This window comes from Falco naumanni, chromosome 8, assembly GCF_017639655.2.
Source record: "Falco naumanni isolate bFalNau1 chromosome 8, bFalNau1.pat, whole genome shotgun sequence".
Classification (NCBI taxonomy): domain Eukaryota; kingdom Metazoa; phylum Chordata; class Aves; order Falconiformes; family Falconidae; genus Falco; species Falco naumanni.
In genome coordinates, this window is record NC_054061.1 from 45,736,335 (window position 1) to 45,752,293 (window position 15,959).

At 37.3% G+C, this 15,959-nt stretch overlaps 1 protein-coding gene across 4 annotated transcripts in view; it reads right to left on the minus strand.

The window, feature by feature from the left end:
• Positions 1-1,346: 1,346 nt before the first annotated feature.
• SP3 (Sp3 transcription factor) overlaps positions 1,347-15,959 on the minus strand; it is a 36,363-nt gene continuing 21,750 nt past the window's right edge. For all 4 annotated transcript variants that reach the window (XM_040604494.1, XM_040604492.1, XM_040604493.1 and 1 more), the window contains 3 exons: positions 12,395-12,587; positions 5,394-5,590; positions 1,347-3,104 (listed from right to left, as the gene is read on the minus strand). In XM_040604494.1, coding sequence (XP_040460428.1) covers positions 2,788-3,104; positions 5,394-5,590; positions 12,395-12,587 — 707 coding nt within the window. In that variant the 3' untranslated portion in view covers positions 1,347-2,787. The remainder of the gene's footprint in view (positions 3,105-5,393; positions 5,591-12,394; positions 12,588-15,959) is intronic.

The following is a 15,959-nucleotide window of genomic DNA, read 5'->3' on the forward strand; positions in this document are numbered from 1 at the left end:
AACAGAGATCTTTCAAAAATCACTGTCACGCAACGTGAACACATGCAGCAGCGTTCTCAAATAACAGAAATACTATGGCTGTGAGCCTTTAGGCAGACAGCCCTTAGACTGCAGGCTTTCCATCAGACTTTTTCCTATACATTTCCAAAGTTACTTTCTTCCAAAACTTCTACCTTCTGAAGCTTCTTACCAAAAATATCCTTTTAAAAAAAAGCCTAAACATTAATTAAAGTAACCAGTACTGAACATTAAAGTTCAAAATAATCCCATCTTCAGCAACGAGGCATCAAAACCTTTGGCACCAAAACACCTTAATCCACAGATGCACATGTTGTTCCTTTGAAAACTTTGAAAAGCAGTTTCATTAAGAAAGCAGCCCTCTTCCCTCCCTCTTAAAATAATGCGCTAATATAAATAAATATAAATAAAACCAAATAGCTAGAGATGAGAAACAGAACCCAAGTATTAGAAATTGAAGTAATTTACACTAACACACTCTGTGAACTACCTGTCTAAAGGAAACGGATTCAAGAGTATGTTAAAATACTGACAATATCCATGGAACAGTGCAAGTCTAAGCAGTACTGCCTTCTCTCCAAGTGGCTGCTCTTGTGACTTCCCAACCAATTTCACTCTCTTATTTTAAGTAGAAGATTAATCTGATGGTGACTTAACTCCCTTTTCTCTTACCTGTCAATTCCTGGTGCTCTGGATCTCAAAAGATTTGCATTAATGTTTTTTCCATTAAACTGCAAACATGGAAACTCTTCCCTTGACTTTTTCCAGTTTTCTCTTTTCTAGGCTAAACTCTACCTGGCTTATCGTAAATTATCCTGGTATGTCCTCTGGCCATTTGATACTCCAAGACTTTAGACTTCACAAATAAAAGCTTTTCACTTTCATTAGAATATCGTATACAACTGTCACTCTTTAATCTCAACGGTTCTCACTGGTCTTTCTTACTCCATCTAAAACATCCCTTTTATCCAGTTTCCTATCAAGACTGTCTGTATTGTGGCATGCAACTGTCACAGAACTTAAATGCAACTTTATTTTCATATTCTATATGATAGGGCCTATGTTTCCTCCGTGCCCTGCTCAGCATAAGGCCAAAAAAATTACCACTACACCAACACAGTATATAGCACATGCATGCCTGTGCACATATAAATGGGTTTTTTTGAGAGCAAGGTGGGATTTTGCCACATATATATCTTGCCCACAGGGAAAAGAAACACAATTTCTACTTCCCACCATCTAGTGCAAAATAACAAAACATCTCAGGCAATCAAGATGTATTATGAAATTACACCTTGTTAGTTAACAAGAAGTACAGTAAACTCAAGTCAAAAGAAAAAAAAATAGTGTTTTATTAACTACCACACTGTTATAATACACTTTAAACGTACAATAAGGTAGCCTTTAAATTTGAGGTGGTTTTAAGAATAACAAATGAACAGATTTCCAAATGTTTGTAAATAGGTGAACTGCAGTAATTATTGTTGTACATTTTTTGAAAATGGTATAGCACTTACAGACTGGCTATATAACTTCATTTTGTACATTTTTCTATAATTGAAAATATAAACAGTAATTAAAAAATAAAAAGAAAATTCAGCATAATAAAAAACATATATGTTTATCAGTTAAATGTACTGGATACATACAATTTTTAAGGGAAGAAGCAAAAAAGGAAAGATGGCTGATATTTAAATGCAGATTGACTAACCAAAAACTAAACAACAAACAAATAAAAGCCTCATAAAACCCCTAGTTCACTATGACTATATCCATATGTTTGGGAGTACTGTCAATATGGAAGTGATTTTTCTGTTGTATTTGCATATGTTATATTTTACTGGTAATTTACACGATGGCTTTTAAGGCCCTGGCAGACAGATGTTTTTGGAAAAAGATCTGATAAAAATCACTGCTGAGACGCAATACACCTTATTTTTGGTCCTCCAATGTTCAAAAGAAGGGATATACTTCACTATAACATTTGCCTTACCACCCAAATGCCTCAACCTATACATACTTATTTTTTTTAACATTTTAAGCTTTTTAAACATTGGTTATATTGCCCACCTTGGTTATTGAAAGAATATTAACAAGACATCGTTTTGGCAAATTAAATCTTAAACATGGCTTTTCAATAGGATTTAAAAGGTGACTATCCCTAGAGTTCCATGTTAAAATGTAGTTTTCAAAATCTTACAAGAGTAATGCTTAAAATATTGTACATAGTTAACCTAATTAAAATAATTAGCTTCAAAATGACAAGTTGATGAGCTAAGTAAAGCCTACACTATGTAACATTTGCTTGGAAACTTGATTTGTCAGTTATGCATAATAAAAATTCCAGTCATCAAGAAAATTACAAAATTTCTTTTATCATAACATGATTTCTTTTCACCCATCAACTTCTTTTATCTTACAATAGATAAATACCAACATGTTCTCATTTTTTTACACTAAACCACACAGGATTGATGCATTTGGTTAGACTACCATTTCCATCATTAAATTCTTTTTTTTTAATATAACTTGGTAAAATTTCATCTCTTCTAGATTCCAAAAGTACCTACAAAACCCATGCAATTTTACCATTTTAATATACTATGGAATATCATACAAAGTAAGGCATTTCAGTGTCATGTATAACCAAGTTACTGTCAATCCAAAAATTTTTGCACATCAATAAAAAGATATCTAAGAACTTAGGAACAATATTCTTCTCACTACTGTATAAAAATAACCACAATTAATAGGTATCTTGTGTAATATTTACTCCATTGTCTCGTTTCCCGAAACTGTGACAAGCTGTAAAGGTATTTCAGTGTTGGTAAGAATATCCTGATTGCTGGTGCCAGATGTATTAACAGTTCCTATTCCTGAAACAGAACCTTGTTGAATATTTGCAAGGATAAGTGTTGTTCCTCCTGCAGTAATCAAAGTATCATCAGGTGTTGCTTCTACTGATGCCAGCACTGTACTGCTAGAGTGAATACCTTTTTTATTCTGATGTGTTTTAATGTGTTTGGCAAGGTGGTCACTTCTCATAAAGCGTTTTGAACATTCTGGACAGACAAATTTCTTCTCACCTGTCACAGAAGATAAGAAAAAAAAAGTTTTCAAGAAGGTTAAAAATACCACATGCACACAAAAAACTGGGATAACTTACTGCCTTTAAGAGGCAGAATTCTAACAACATCTATACTGAAGGAAAAAACAATCCAACATGATAAACATGTGTGTTAAATTTCTACACACTCCTATAAATCTATAAACTATACACTATATATAAATTTCTATACACTCCTATAAATCCTTTAAGAGAACTGATTTATTTTTCTGTGTCCCACAATGTTTGGGGAAATCTTTCAGGCAAGCTAAAGAATATTGCCATCTCATATCCTCAGGCTGCTAATTTTCACTGCAATTATTACCAATAAATAACTCTTAAGAGGAAAACAAAAGCTGCAAATGCTGGACAGGGAAGACTACATGAGCTCCTGCGGGACCACACTTGAGACCGACGGGCAAGATCATAGGGTAATTCACATCTGAAGTCCCCCTGGAAGACTCTAATCTGATGTCTCTCTAAGCAGGGTCAGCTATGAGGTCAGACCTAGTTCCTCAGGAATGTATCCAGTTTGGTCTTGAAAAACTTCAAGTATGGAGACTGCAGAAACTCTCTGGGAAACCTGTTCCAGTGTCTGGCTGTCCTCACAATGAAAAAAGTTTTTATTTGGATCTGTCTGAACCTCTCGTCTGTTGTCTCTCATCATCCCACCAATGCACCACCATGGAAAGTCTGGTTTTGTCTTCTCAATGGTGGTCTTGCAGGTACTAGAAGGTTGCTGTTAAGCTCCCTCCTACCCTTAACTGTTCTCTTCGTGCAGCTTTCGAATAAGCTCAGTTCCTACAGCTTGTCCTCATACAGCTCCAGCTTCCTGATCATCTTGGTCACCCTTCAGTGAACTTATCCCTGTTGATCAATGTCTTTGTTATACTGGGGGCTGAAAAGTAGATGCAATATTCTAGATGCAGTCTAACCAGTGCTGAGAAGAAGGGGATAATCATTTCCCTCGAAACAGCGCCTCTGCTTCTGTTGATACCACCCTGGCCACATTTGCCTGCTGGCTTCTGCTCATGGTTCTGGACGTCTATCAAGACTCCCAGGTACTTTTCAGTAGAGCTGCTTCCTGACTCTCAGTGCTTAGTCTGTGTTGCTGCAAGGGTTCATACTCCATGCCAGGTGCGGTACTTAAGTGTTTATCCTTGCTGAATTTCATAAGGTTCCTGTCAGCCCGTTCCTTCAGCCTCAGTCCCTCTGAATAGCAGCCTTGCCCTCAAATGCACTGACTGGTTACCCCAGTTTGGTGCCATCTGCAAACCCAAGAAGAGTGCACTCTGTTGCCTCCTCCAGGTCAGTGATAAACATGTTATAACAGGTCAAACAATAGACGCCTGCAATTCTCTACTTTTTATTACTACACAGGCAGACTAGGAGTCACTAGTAATACCCTCTGAGCTACATCATTCAACTGGCCTCTTTTTTTTTAACCCATCTGGCTGTCCATCCAGACAGACTGTAACATCCCAGCCTGGGTTCAAGTATCCAACACATCTAACAAAGACACACCATTAGGTACAAAACAAGATATTTTTCATAGGCATTGCAAAGACATTTTTCTAAGTAACGTAAATACTGATAAGCATATAAATTAATCTATTGTCACTGGGTTTTTCAAATAGTCTAATTTTAAAAGTTAAGCATCCTGTAGAATGTAATTAATTAGGGTTTAGTTTGTAAGAAGATAGGTAATATAGACAACAGATTTGAAATAAAACGCTCCTTGAAAAGGTGGAAGATCTAGACTACTTTCTTTTCTTTGTATTACACAAAAGGAGAGACGTGAACCTGGACTCCCAAACAGGTGGTCTAACCATGAAACTAGAAGATGCAGAACAATGCACCATCACATGCTCTTCCTTGGTTTTGTGAATGACTTCTGATCTCTTGGCTATTTAGCCCCCTATTTTTCTTTCTTAAAATGAGAGAAAACTATTGAAGTTTTAAGCTGGAACAACAGTTCTAATCTGGTTCAAACGAATTAAATGCATTCCTGAATCGAAGTATTCTACTTAAGCTATATTAATTATTAGCTTAAATGTCAGTTCTGAATCAAAAAAGGTGGCTATTTTTCCTCCACTGACCTGCCAAAGAAACCAAAGTATATTACACAGCTCTAAGTATCAGCCAATTTTAGAAAAGTCACACAACATTGAAATCAATCCAAGACCTGTTCTCCTCTTAAAAGTTATTTATTGAAGCCCTCTCTGTGACATGTCTTTAGTTAAATGCACCAGAATCAAAGACTGAAAACCTGTGTGTGTTCTTCGGTGTCGCTGAAGCTCATCACTGCGAGTGAACCTTTTGCCACAGAACATCCAAGTACAAACAAATGGACGCTCTCCAGAGTGCCAGCGGAGATGAGCTCTCAAATGTGAAGTTTTCCCATATACTTTGCCACATCCTGGTATGTGACAAATGTGTTGCTTCTTTTTTCCCAAGTTGGAGCCTCTGTTAAAAAAAAAAAGAAGAGAGAGAGAGAGAGAGAGAGAGAGTTTTTCATTTTAATATATTCCTCCTAAATACTGGTCATACATATAAGTGGGGTTACCTATACCAACAGATCCGCAAACAAACCTCAGCAGCTTCCCATTTTTGTTTCAAATACAATCAGAATCCAGTACACCCCATAAGAAGCTGGAACTAAATTGTATAATGCTATCCTGATTCTGCAACAACCTATAAATTCAACAGCATATGAAATTTAAAAGACAGAAGTGTACTCTTTAGCAAGCATACACATATATGAAGCTGGAAATAACAGTCATTACAGCAGCTTGTATTACTTTGATGCTGAAGTGCCCATATTTTAGATTTCTCCCAGTTTCAGTTTCCACCATACCAAAGACAATTTTGGGAAAGAAAAACACAAATGACTACAACTGCCAAAATGGAAACTGGGGATTTTGGCAACTAGGAAGAGAACAGATGGGAATTCTGGCATCTTGGGGAAACCTAAGAAACAGTTTGGGGTTGGAGGACAAGAATACTAACCTGATATTTCCCCTAAAAGAGTGGCAATGAAACAACCGATTTTGCTGACATTTAAATTAATTCCTTGGTATTTCAGGGAATAAAAAAATCCATCAAAATGAACACATAGATCACAGATAGTATAATCCAGACTGCTGAGCCTGATGCCTGTTTTAAGATGCTGCCTCACCAAAATGGCAGGTGCTGATTCAGGGGAAGCACCTAACAAAAAAAGCCTAACCTTTTTTTTTTTTTTTTTTTTTTTTTTTTTTTTTTTTTTTTTTTAAAAATAAAATCACCAGAGGTAAGAGCCTCTGAAGACCCAGAGAAAGAGATCAGTCTGGCCAGCACAGGGCATCATGATTGATTTTAGCCAATTTAAGTGTTTGCTGCTGCTGAAAGGGGCACCCCAGGGAACAGATCCGGCTGACAACGCAGCTGTATGAGTGGCAAATGCTGGTACAAGGGAGGAGATGGGAAAATGCAGCCAAGCATCAGGCCACCTTATTCATCAGCAATGTTAACTTAGAACAGCTTAAGCGGATTCTGAAATCACAGTCTTGGGCACTCCATCCTCCATGACTGATTATACAATTTCCAGTTTCCTCCCCAGGGCAATTATTTTCCTTAAATTGGGTGCTCAACTTCTGCTTAACTGTCCAGTTGCTGAAGGATTTGCCAAGCAGCTATTAGACCTAGATTCTCATTCCTGTGTTCAGAACAATTCTGGTTTACCTCTAATGAGTGTTCAGGGGAAAATGCACATAAACTTTAAGGAGCTAGCCCTTGGAGCAAGCATTTCTAAACAGGCACAGAAATTAACTCGCTCTAAAAACTCAGAGCACCTAAAGGGAATTCCAACCTAAGTACATATGCACCTAAAACATTCTGGACAGTCCAGAAAAGGAAGGAGATAAAATTCAGTTAAGTCCTAAAAAAATGTTTCTGAGAAGTCTCAATATAGAGTGATCTTCTTGGTGCTTCATTAGTCATTTTGTCTTGGAAGAAAAAACTATCACACACACTAACTAGTTTGTCCTGACAATGGGGTTTTTACTTCAGAACAAATTCAACAGCAGTAGTAGAGTCCAGAAGTTTTTTGACCCTGCTGTGGCAGCAGTAGACTCATATGAGCCTATGGATATAGTGACAGAAGAGATCTTCTGTCAGATCCATCTAATTTTTTTTGGTTTTATTGCCACCACTCAGTCCTTAGCCTCACAGAAAGTTCACCTGTTTTATCCAACTTGTTTATAAATTACATGCAAAAAATTCTCTGACATCTGACCTGACATCTAGAGCTCTTTCATCACAATTAGTCTTGGCAAGAGTACTTCTGACTTAATTTTCCTTTTTCAAATGTCCCAAAAGGGTATTACTACTTTGGAACAAGACAAACATTGCCTTTTTTACATCTCCTACCTCAGCCAAAAGATCCATTTTTGGTAACCTTTACTACACACATAAATTATCTAAACTGTCAGGTTCACACTCTTCCATGGCCTTCCCTCAAGCCAAGATTAAAAGCAAAATTAACTGTAATGTTAGGCATTTAACATCATACTATACCATCTACACAAAAGCCCAATACTCACAAGTTCTTGAACATTCAGCCAATCTCAACAGCATTTAGCAAAATGTGTTTAGCTTGCCCCCTTCCTCCTCTAGTTTCTCAGCCTCTGCAGATGTCTTGGCCACCACAGAAAACTCACTGTACCTGTAACAGTTCCAGTAGCATTCATCTATCAGCACAAAACACAGATTCCAAGGAAGAAATTTTCTGTGTTCCTCCTTTTCCCTTACTGCAACCAGTTCCACAGTTCTCAGGCTCTACTTTCACCTTCATCTAATGACTCAGTTGTAGACAGCTCTTCCTCAGGTCCTCTTGTTTGGTAGCTCATGGCATCCAGCAATTGCAGTGCAAGGTAAAGGAACACCCATGGCTCTTCTCCGTTACAGTCTTGGGAACTGAAAGAATTCTCCACAGGACCCCACTATCCTATGTCTTTAATTGCCTGTCCAACTCCATGTAACCCTAAGATGTGCTCAGCCTGTGCTTATTATAACAAAATGTATTTCTGTATTTGAGAATACATTTCTGTATATAGAGTATTTTTATGTATTTGGTATTTCATCCTCACATCTTCTCCAAACATATTATAGCCTTCCCCTCCACAATAACCAGCACAAGTATTTTGTAACTTTGCATGATACAGTACATAGTTGTGACACAAGTGACATGAAATCACATAAAAATTCCCTTAGAAAAATTTTAATATTCTGAAGTCTATCACTTGAAGTTGCTTAATTGCACCTTTAGTCTAGACTGAAAGAAACCAAGGTTCAACTCTTGGTCAGCTTACTGTGCATAGGTGGTGTAGCACATAATTCTAAGCACCTCATCTAACTGGTGACAAAATTTCTTAACAGACTCCGAAGTTCAAAGTGAGATGAAAGTGAAGAGATTCACCGAATGAAATCCGCAAGACTTCTGTGAATGAGTAACTATGTGTATTTATTCTACACAGCTTCATATAGGCATCTGCATGTTTGCTTCATGTGTGCTCTAAACAGACTGGATGCGAGCCAAATTCTGTCTGGATGCTTTGCATCTGTGACACGCTGGCACCATGCCCTAACACGTCATGCTGAGAGGCCTTTCTTGCTGCACTGGCCAATAACCATCATCACTGAGTAAAGGATATGACTCAGGCCTACTGCTTGACTGGAGTCCTCCAATTAATACTTAAGTATTTTCACAGTACATTTTAGCTTTATAAAGACTGGAAACCATGTTTCTCAGTAGCCATGCAGAATGCAATGATTTAAGCAGGAGACACCATCTACTGAGAAACTGGATTTCCAGTCCAACAGTACTTCCAGGAGGAACATAAGTATTTCAAGGGCAAAACATACACTTATTAGTCACTTTAAGAACATGTATTTTAGAGTTAAGTACCTGAAATGGTACTCAGAAGCACTGTTCCTCTACAGATCCAGACAGTAGTAGTTACATCTCAATGTCATTTCAGATGTAACTGAGAGAAGGGTGAAACCTCCAGATATAACTGAGAGAAGGATGAACTTTCCACCTAACTTCAGACACCCTAGCCAGAAACCTAATACAGTCTGTTTGGGATCAGAGTCATCCTTTGAGGTCCATCTCTCTCCCCCACTCCCCTTCCCCACATATACACACTTGCTTATCCTCCATTTACTATATAAGCTTGAGGCTACAAAGTTTTAATTTACATATCTAATAAACCATCCTCTTCCTTTCCTACCTTCCTCCCTGCCAAATAAGGTAAAGATAACAGCGGTTCATAGGACTGGTGCAAATAGAAATCCTTTAAAGACTGCAATGTAGTCTAATTCTGTATCTAGAGTCAAAAAAACCCAATAAAACCCAGCAAGAACGCCTCATCCTCCTTTGCATCCAGAAAACAGAAAAGAAATGCCAAAACTAAGGCTACACAAAATATGAAGTTATGAGGAAGCTTGCATGAATGTACCTCTTCCTACCCCATTCAGTGCATAGAAGGGACAGTATTCACTGAGTGAAATGTTACTCAGCTTTTTCATACTGATTTAATGTGCTTTTCTTGTCCTACTAGTTACATATTATTTAAGTACTCTCTTAAATACAGAATTACTCATTTTCCCAGGGTTTTTTTGTCCTCATCATGGGTACTCACAATACTCAGTGTCTAAGCAATGCACAAACATTACTGAATTTATCATCTTGCAACACTCCTGTGTAGCCAACTTAAACTAGTACAATCATTTCATACATCCAAATATAAGGTAGAAACAGATTAAGGCCAAAATTGTCAAACATCCACCAGCTTGAGGTGTGAAGTTCATCATAGCAGAAGCATTCTTTTCTTAGAGTACTGTAGATGTAAACGATTCAGCTCAATTGACTTGTTTACAGGAAAGAACTTGATACTTCTGCAGTGGAAAAGATGAGGTGAACAGACAAACACCTCTAAAACTTCAGAGCCTTGTTGCTGCAGTCCCATATCTTGCTCCCTAAATGTTTTCCAGTTTCTGCAGTAGGTGAAATAGATGCCAGTCATTACACAGCACCGATTCGAACCCTGTGCATCATCCACCCCATCCACTGAATGGCACTGGGGTTGTACGAAAAAAGTAGTATGCAGTCATATAATTAGAAACCGAATGATAATGCATATACACAAGGGATTAAATTAAAGTTGCCCAGTGTATCTTAACTGCAGCATTTGACAACTTCCAAGTTTTTAATTTTGGAACCGTTACATCATTTTAAGAATTGTGAACGTTATCTGAAAAAAATTTATAAAAGCAAATGTCCTATTATCTGAAACTCCGCAAGACATCGGCAGACTTGAAAGACAAATCAAAACTCAGATTTACAGCACTAAAGATAAACAAGTAACTGTAGCAGCTATGGAACATGATCAATGTGTATCAGAGGAGAAGAGAAATATTCCTCCAAGTAGGCTTACTGCTTTTTGTTAAGGCTCTGAAGGAATTCTGCATTCTGGTGGGAAAGTTGCTCTAGCAACTGTAGGCACTTTCACACTCTTTCTGTTTCCCCACCATTGTCTCCCTCATTATCCTGTTTCTATTCCAGTTCTAATTCTTCTCACATCCTGACTTCCTGTCCTACTTTCCCTACTTACTCTGCACATTTGATGTGTCTAGTCCTTCCTCTACAGTGCATTTCAGATTCTCACCTATCTAAACTGTTCTAGCTTTATAAATTCCCATATCTGAGTTTCCATCAGACCACACCCTTCTGACTTGATCAAAACCATCTCTCAAGAAGTTTCTCTCTTGGGCTTTGACTTTAAGATCTGGTCTCCTCTTAGAAAGAGGAGGATTTTAAAGTAAAGATGTCTCTAAATTAAAGCCACTGTAGTTTGGAATAAAGCACAAGAAGATGGAACGTATGAAATCTCTGTGTTTCCTAAGAGTACAGCCCCAGTGCAAATCACATTTTCAGTTTTCTCCCAGGTTGAAGCAAATCTCAATCCAGGGTGTACATTGGGCAGATCTTCATGGCAGAGCCAGGGTTCACCAAGAACTCAGAAACATCTGTCCCAGGTTTCAGTGAAATACACATAGGAATGAGGAAGATGATGGACCAAGATGCTGTATAATCTTAACTGAAGATATTATCACTAGCTTCATTTATGACGTAAATGTATGAGTTTTTGTCTTAACCACTTAACATGTACTTGGCATAGCTGCCTATGGTATTACCTCTCCACATTTGCAAAGAACATATCTAGAACATACAGCAAAATCCCACAGGAGACTTTACAGTAGATGTGTTGAGTCAGTAGTATTAGCAGTCTTAGAGCCATAGCACACTGACAGGCTCTTTAAAGAGAATTTGGCAATTTACACTATAGTTCTCACATAAATAAAGACTTCCATTTTAGAAAAGCAGCTACTATCAAAATAGATAAATTTTAGTGTACTGGAAAGAAGCCCCTGCACAATTATACCAAGCACAAACACACCTAAATATTTTCATTGTAAAAGGCAGCCTATCATCCCTATTTCCTCTCATATCCATAACAGAGGTGTTTAAAATGTAGTGTTTTGGAATAGAATAAAATCTTTATAATAACAAAAAGCTGAAGAATACTTTCATGAGATGTAGAATAATAAAACATGGCTTCCTACACAGCCCTGAAATTTTATAAGAATTGGACTTAGTGTACCTCTTTGTTACCTAAACCTCCTCTAACTTCGACTGAAAACAATCAATCAGTTCAAAATTCAGTATTTAGAGTTATTATACAAACCTTGGTTTTCTTAGGAAGCCAGCAAATAAGAAAACTAGGATAACTGTATTTTCGTAACACTGTAAAGCAATCAAATCGTGGGAAAAAAATCCTCAATCAGTGAGGAAGTGCAGGAGCACAGGATTTAATCACGTCTTCGACATATGATAGGAAGCCAATCACAAATGTGCATATTCTAAAATATTTCATTTTCACATTATTTAGGGCAATGTTCTATCTCCCTCACTTGTATTAGGTGACATCTAACTCCAGATTTTTCCAATTAATCTCAATGAAGTAACTCCCAGAGGATGAAATAATCTGCCCATCCATCTGCAAACCCAGAAGTAAAGGTGGCAGTCCTTTACTGCATAAGCTTTTTTGCATAAGCATCTAGTTTTCTCTCACTGCAGACAACTGCTGTTAACTAAGGCTCCTTTTTTCCGCAGTCGTTATTTGTTTTCATCATTTCACGCACTATAAGACACTGAACATTACATACCTTCCACCACCTTCTTTGCAGTTGGGACATGTACAAGCTACTCGTCGCAGCCTTTTTCCCTCTTGATGTGGTTGGTCCCCTTCCTCATCTACAACCTGTACTCTCAAATGCGTTAGATCATTGGTATTCAGTGTAGAATCACCACTGAGCTGCCACTCTTCTGGATCAGGCTCCTCTTCTTTAATCCTAATATCTGAGGAAAAGAACAAACACAGATCCATAAGTAGCCCATTAAATAGAGAGAAGGAAACCAGAATGATCAAATCTTTTTACTGTTGAGAGCACTATGTCAGTCAAAAGTCAACATCCTTTATTGCATACTGACGTTGCTTCTGTGCCCTTGTAACCTGTAACGTATTTAAAAAGTTTACGTTACTATACATTTCAAAGTTGAAGAGAAGCTATAACAAAGTATTAAAGTTTAAGTCTGAACTTGTCTTGGTAGAGAATGCTGTCACCAGGAGAATACAGCTTGCTTGAAACTTGGGAAAAACTGAGGAACAAGAGGTTGGGCAGACATTGAAAAAGACGTAAGCGCACGTTTCAAATGATCCTGAGTAGCCATTTATGTTCCCAAGGGATTTCTCAATTAGTATGACATGTAGCAGAAACAGCCATTCTCAATGATTTCAGACAGTTTCAGTACACAGTGATATATAAAGTACTATGAGAAATAAATTAAATAAAAGGTTTTGACCTAAGAAAGACCAAAATACCTAAGGAAAAAAAAAAAAAAATCATGTCTTTGTTCCAATTTCTCCTTCCCACCTCAAATGTATGCCTTTTCCACTACACACAGAAGAAAACATTTAGGGAAGAATTTTACTCAGCATTAGAGAGAGGTAAGCACTGCATGAACCACTTTAACGCTTTGATAAGCCAGTAGTCAAAATAGGTCTTTGCAGTTTCATGGATGCAAAAATGCCTCTTAAGTTACCATCCTAGGACAGACATTTGCAAGACGCGTACCCTCTCCCTACAGAGCATCCATTCTATCTAATCCAAGAACTAATTACAGCATCATAGCACACTGTGATTTAAACTATTTAAACAGCTATTTAAACAAATTTACATTTTAATAACAACATTTTTCCCCTCAGACACTATTCTGGATTCCCAAGGATCTGAAAGTCTGTAAGTCTGGATTTCAAAAAAAGACAAGTTTCTATGTATCATTTTAGAAAGCTTAACCCCCAGCCCCTTCTTTGGTTCAGCAGAGTAGTTTACTTTGGGTTTTTTCAGTGAAAATTATTAGCCACTAACAGAAACTAATAAGCAAACCATCAACTTCTCATTTTTTTTATTTTATTGAAGCTTTGAACTAAAAGCTGTGTCCCTTTCTGGATGTATTTAAGACACTGCTTTCTCTGCAGAACAAACTCAGTTATGTAGATTTTTACCCTTAACTCAAACACTGAAACCCTAACTGAGCACTGTGGTGACCCTAAATTCTTTCTGAGAGTTAGTGCATCAGCCATCATCCATATAATGAAGACAAAGCTGCACAGATTGCATGATAAAATATAAGAAAAACTGTGCTGGATCAAATCATAAACAGCATCCTGTCCCAGTAGAGATCAGGAAAGAAATTAAGATAAAACATGCAAAGACTAATAGTTACCTGGTCTCCCTTCCAAATAATCTCCAGCATTCATCTACTGGATAACAAGGATGTAGTTACACACAAAATTCACTTGGTGCTAGTGAAGTCTCAGACCAGTCTTTCCCAACACCACAGTTTGTCTTCCTTTTACTTGCATGTGCGTAACCATTTGTGGGACTGTGCTGTAAACTACATCAATTTAAGTCAATTTAACTTAGGTTAAAATAATTCTCTTGGAAACCACTGCATTGGGAAGAGAATTCTAGGTCAGAAACAGGGAAGTCGAGAATATTTTTCTGGTTTGGCTGCAAAAGTGAACGCTAGAAATTTAGGTTTGTATCTCTATGACAGACTCTGAGCTATGGGAATCCAGGAGCTAACATACATGCTTTTGCTGACTCTTTACGCATATGGTAACACCTAGCAGAACTGCTGTGGGAAGCTTGTCCAAAGTCACCTGCACACTGAGTTCACTGCCACCATAAGAAGCTCACAATTTCAGACAGCAACATAAAAATATCTTTCATGTGAAACCTAGAAAACCTGTGGTGATTTCTAGTCTTCTGCATTAGCCACTATCTTTCCTACCATATTAAGTCATTTGCTGAAACTCATCTATGAAATAATTTTATTAACCGTGATAATTTGTATATACATGTTTTATATAAAACTCATTTTACATAAGCAAATATTAAAACACTACACAGCATACGAAGAGTTTACAGAATTAATCTTTCAAACTGGATAATATTAAGTGTACTAATACATTCACTCATTATTCACTAATACATTCACAGTGACTTTAGAAAAAGGCAAAAGCCTGATTTACACAACAGGGCACATAACAGGAATTTAAATACAGCAAAGTGGCAAGGCTGCCAGCACAAGCCAATTCAAGCCTCCAAGCAGTTCTTTAGGACTGGCTATGTTACACACCATACTCAAAATTCTTTTACCAATCACGTTCCACAAAATGTAATTGTATAAATTCTGATTTTATTTAAAATAAGGTTTAGAGTCATGTTAAAAAAAATAAAACACTGTAGTAAGATGCTAATTTCATTATGATCTTACTAACATTAGACAACAGCTTACAGTGAGTTTGTAAAGACAATAGCTGAATCCAGTCAGCACTGCATACGCATACTTCAAAAGAGGTATCAACATGTCCTAGCAAAGACGAATGGATCAAATTAAAGTATGGATCTGTGCTCCCAAGACCCAACTCCACTACTGAAGTCAAACATTCCATGTCACATATGCTTTCTCCTGTTACACTGACACCCCAAAGTCACACTCTAATAACAGATATACATCTAACAATAGAAACATGTCTGGAATATCTATTACTGCATGCCAGTATCTAGGACTTCCTACCTTCAACTCCTGCAATGTTTGTTCCACCTCACAAACTTTCATTGTGAGCTCCTTAAACTTTTTTCATCGGCATCTCTGTATTCCCAGTCCCTCCCAATCACCATCATTATTGCAGCAGCACAAAGGCCCATAATAGTTCTATAATGGTGAAGGCACAAATGAGCAAATTACTTGGACAAAAAAAAAATAAAAAATAAAAAAAAAAAGAGGGCCAGAAAAAATGCTAAGAGTTGAGGATACTGGAGAAAATAACAATTTGCATGGGCATACAATAGTTTATAGTGTTATTTTAAAAAGCGCAAAACTGAAATGAAGTCAAAGTAGTACTGTCTGTAATTCTGTGCTGTGCTTCCTGGTTATCTTGGTAAGGCATAAAGTGCAGCTATTACTTTAGGTATTCTTCAGAAGGACTATCCTCTACTTCAGGCACACAGAAAAGTACAATGCAAACTGGCAATTTACAGACAGGACTTGTTAATGCTTAATTACATAGATTATACTTTAAATAAAACAAAATCTAAAATATCAAAACCAAAGTGTTTATCTAGCCTTTCAGGGATGTAGTATAGCGGAGAGTGGATTGTG